Source organism: Tachypleus tridentatus, chromosome 3 (assembly GCF_004210375.1).
Source record: "Tachypleus tridentatus isolate NWPU-2018 chromosome 3, ASM421037v1, whole genome shotgun sequence".
In the NCBI taxonomy this organism is placed as follows: domain Eukaryota; kingdom Metazoa; phylum Arthropoda; class Merostomata; order Xiphosura; family Limulidae; genus Tachypleus; species Tachypleus tridentatus.
The window spans coordinates 111156503-111159258 of record NC_134827.1 but is presented as its reverse complement, the minus strand read 5'-3'; the positions used below and the strand labels follow the sequence as shown (position 1 = coordinate 111159258).

At 35.3% G+C, this 2756-nt stretch overlaps 1 protein-coding gene across 5 annotated transcripts in view; it reads left to right on the top strand.

The window, feature by feature from the left end:
• The first annotated feature begins 2158 nt into the window (after positions 1–2158).
• Positions 2159–2756, top strand: part of LOC143247756 (cubilin homolog) — a 31382-nt gene continuing 30784 nt past the window's right edge. For 4 of the 5 annotated variants that reach the window (XM_076496194.1, XM_076496192.1, XM_076496191.1 and 1 more), the window contains exon 1: positions 2159–2316. In XM_076496194.1, the coding sequence (XP_076352309.1) occupies positions 2208–2316 (109 nt within the window). In that variant the 5' untranslated portion in view covers positions 2159–2207. The remainder of the gene's footprint in view (positions 2317–2756) is intronic. The other variant, XM_076496193.1, reaches the window with a different exon arrangement.

The window sequence follows — 2756 nt, the reverse complement described above, 5'->3', positions numbered from 1 at the left end:
TTTTATTCGCGCAAAGCTATACGAGGGCTATCTGTGTTAGTCGCCCCTAAATTAACAGTGTAAGACTAGAGGGAAGACAGCTAGTCATCGCCACCCACCGCCAACTCTTGAGCTACTCTTTTACCAACGAATAGTGGGATTGATAGAACATTATAACGCTCCCACGGCTGAAAGGGCGAGAATGTTTGGTGCGACTGGGATTCGAACCCGCCTGTAATAATAATAATAAAGAGCCTATTTCGGAATAAGGCTGCACAAGAGATATTTTTCAACTCCCGGAGTTCTTAATGAGCCACCAGATGGCATTTAGACTGATAATAATGATCACTTGTGGCCCGGCATGGCCAGGTGGTTAAAGCACTTGACTCGTAATCCGAGGCTTGTGGGTTCGAATCCCCGTCATACCAAACATGCTCGCCCTTTTAGCCGTGGGAGCGTTATAATGTTACCGTTAATTCCACTATCTGTTGGTAAAAGAGTAGTCCACAGGGATTCAAACCCGCGACCCTCAGATTACGAGTCGAGTGCCTTAACAACCTGGCGATGCCGGGCCCAATTCGTTTCAGCATATTATTTTTTAGGTATTATAAAATTATTATAAAAGGTAACTTCAAATTTATTGACTCCGTTTACGGATAGATAGCGCCTGTACAATTTGTAAAAATGATATTTCAGTAAATATTTTGGGCGAGTCAGAAAATAATATAAGTTGATTGGTTGTTTTTCGAATTTCGCCCAAAACTACACGAGCGCTATCTGCGCTAGCCGTTCCTAATATTTAACGAAAAAATCAATTACGTTTGCAGTCTACTTTTGTGAAATCAACATTTACAAGGTCACATTTAGACTGACGCCAACACTAGACAATTTGGAATTTTATTTAAATTTTAATTTATTTGGAATTTAACTAACTTATCGCTTAGTATTAACCTTTGTTAAGTTTTGCAATCCAAGTAATCATTGCAGTCAGTTACTTTAAAAAACTTTCCAAAAATTAAATTTAACATATCCTTAAATATAAATATCTATCTGCACTAGTGTGAAACGTTTTAGAATATTTATTTGTTTTTGAATTTCGCGCATAGTTTTCATTGTTTGATCAAAAGAAATCGCTCATAAACTGTGTTTCTCAGACTACTCAAATGACTTGAAATTATAAAAATCAGCATCGAAGGAGGCCTGGCATGGCCAAACGCGTAAGGCGTGAGACTCGTAATCCGAGGGTCGCCGGTTCGCGCTCGCGTCGCGCTAAACATACTCGCCCTCCCAGCCGTGGGGGTGTATAATGTTACGGTCAATCCCACTATTTGTTGGTAAAAGAGTAGCCCAAGAGTTGGCGGTGGGTGGTGATGACTAACTGCCTTCCCTCTAGTCTTACACTACTAAATTAGGGACGGCTAGCACAGATAGCCATCGTGTAGCTTTGTGTGAAATTCCAAAACAAACAAACAAGCATCTTAGGTTTGCTGGAAGTTTGAGTGCGTTCCATATGTTGTCATTATGATACTTAATTTTTTGCTAAGTTTAGGCTTGATATAATCATAATAAATTCCGTATAAAGACAAACTTATGAAAATAAATTCTGAAGAAAATTTAGCTTCTACGTGAAAAAGGAATAAAAAACAAACAAACAAACATTAAACAAACAAGTTGTTTCCTATAAATTCATCAAGTAGGTGAACTAAACAAAACAAATCATTAGATATTAAACTTATTTATGACTAGAAACCGTCTTTGTTAATCTGAAGATGGCCTGGGAAGGCCAAAATGTTGTTTCCTGCTTTATTAGTAAAAATTTTAACACCCACACCAGTCGTTCTGAGATACATATATATATATTAAATTTTATTTAACACGTTAGATGCCGCCACCATAGCAACAATCGCTTCACACATATCAACACTACAAGGGCGGCATTGTGCAGTGAGACACTACATTTACAAATAATAATTTACTGATTGCATAACATTATAATAAACAACATCAGTTTTAAATATATTTATTGAGATTTGAGAATCTGAGGTAAACAGACAAAAAGGTGCGGCAACAGGACCGTCAAATAAGAAAATGTATTATTCGCTAGTTTAACGGCTTCCGTCAATGCTATCTTTTTATTATCTGTGGACTTTGTTACTCTTTTCATTAGGCCTATGTTATGTTTAAACTATTCTGTAGTTCTTTTGGGTTGAAGCTTTATTTCGAAAGTGATGGAAGAAATAGAACTTGCATTTATGTACTTAGACGTTAAGATTAGGCTTAGCAAGAAAAGTCTTGGTTACTTGTTAATTATATTTTATTATCTTCTTTTAGTAAAAGGTAAGTGTCGTAATAACATTACTATTATTTACTTTATAGAATAAAATTATTGTTAGTTTATTAATTACACGAACTTTTGAGAAAATAAAGTCTAGTGAGGCCGAAGGGCGTATTTTAAAAACAAAACAAGTTATCACTACACGGTAAAGTGAAGTTAATTCGAAATATGTGCCATAAAACTGAAGATATGTACAAACATTTTAACTTTTAAGGCCCTGTTCTTCATTTTATCATCATTTAGTTATGCATAGAATGATATTTTCAAAAATATCTTTCATATTAGCTTCTAACAAGCTGTAAGTGCTCTGTCTAGTTATCTCAAAAATAATATTATTACTTTCATTGTTTTCTTTTTAAATTGCTTTCCATAATAAACAGTAGATAGGTACCACATGATTGGAAGCTGTGTAACATTATTCCACTTAAGCAAGGTGATAAAA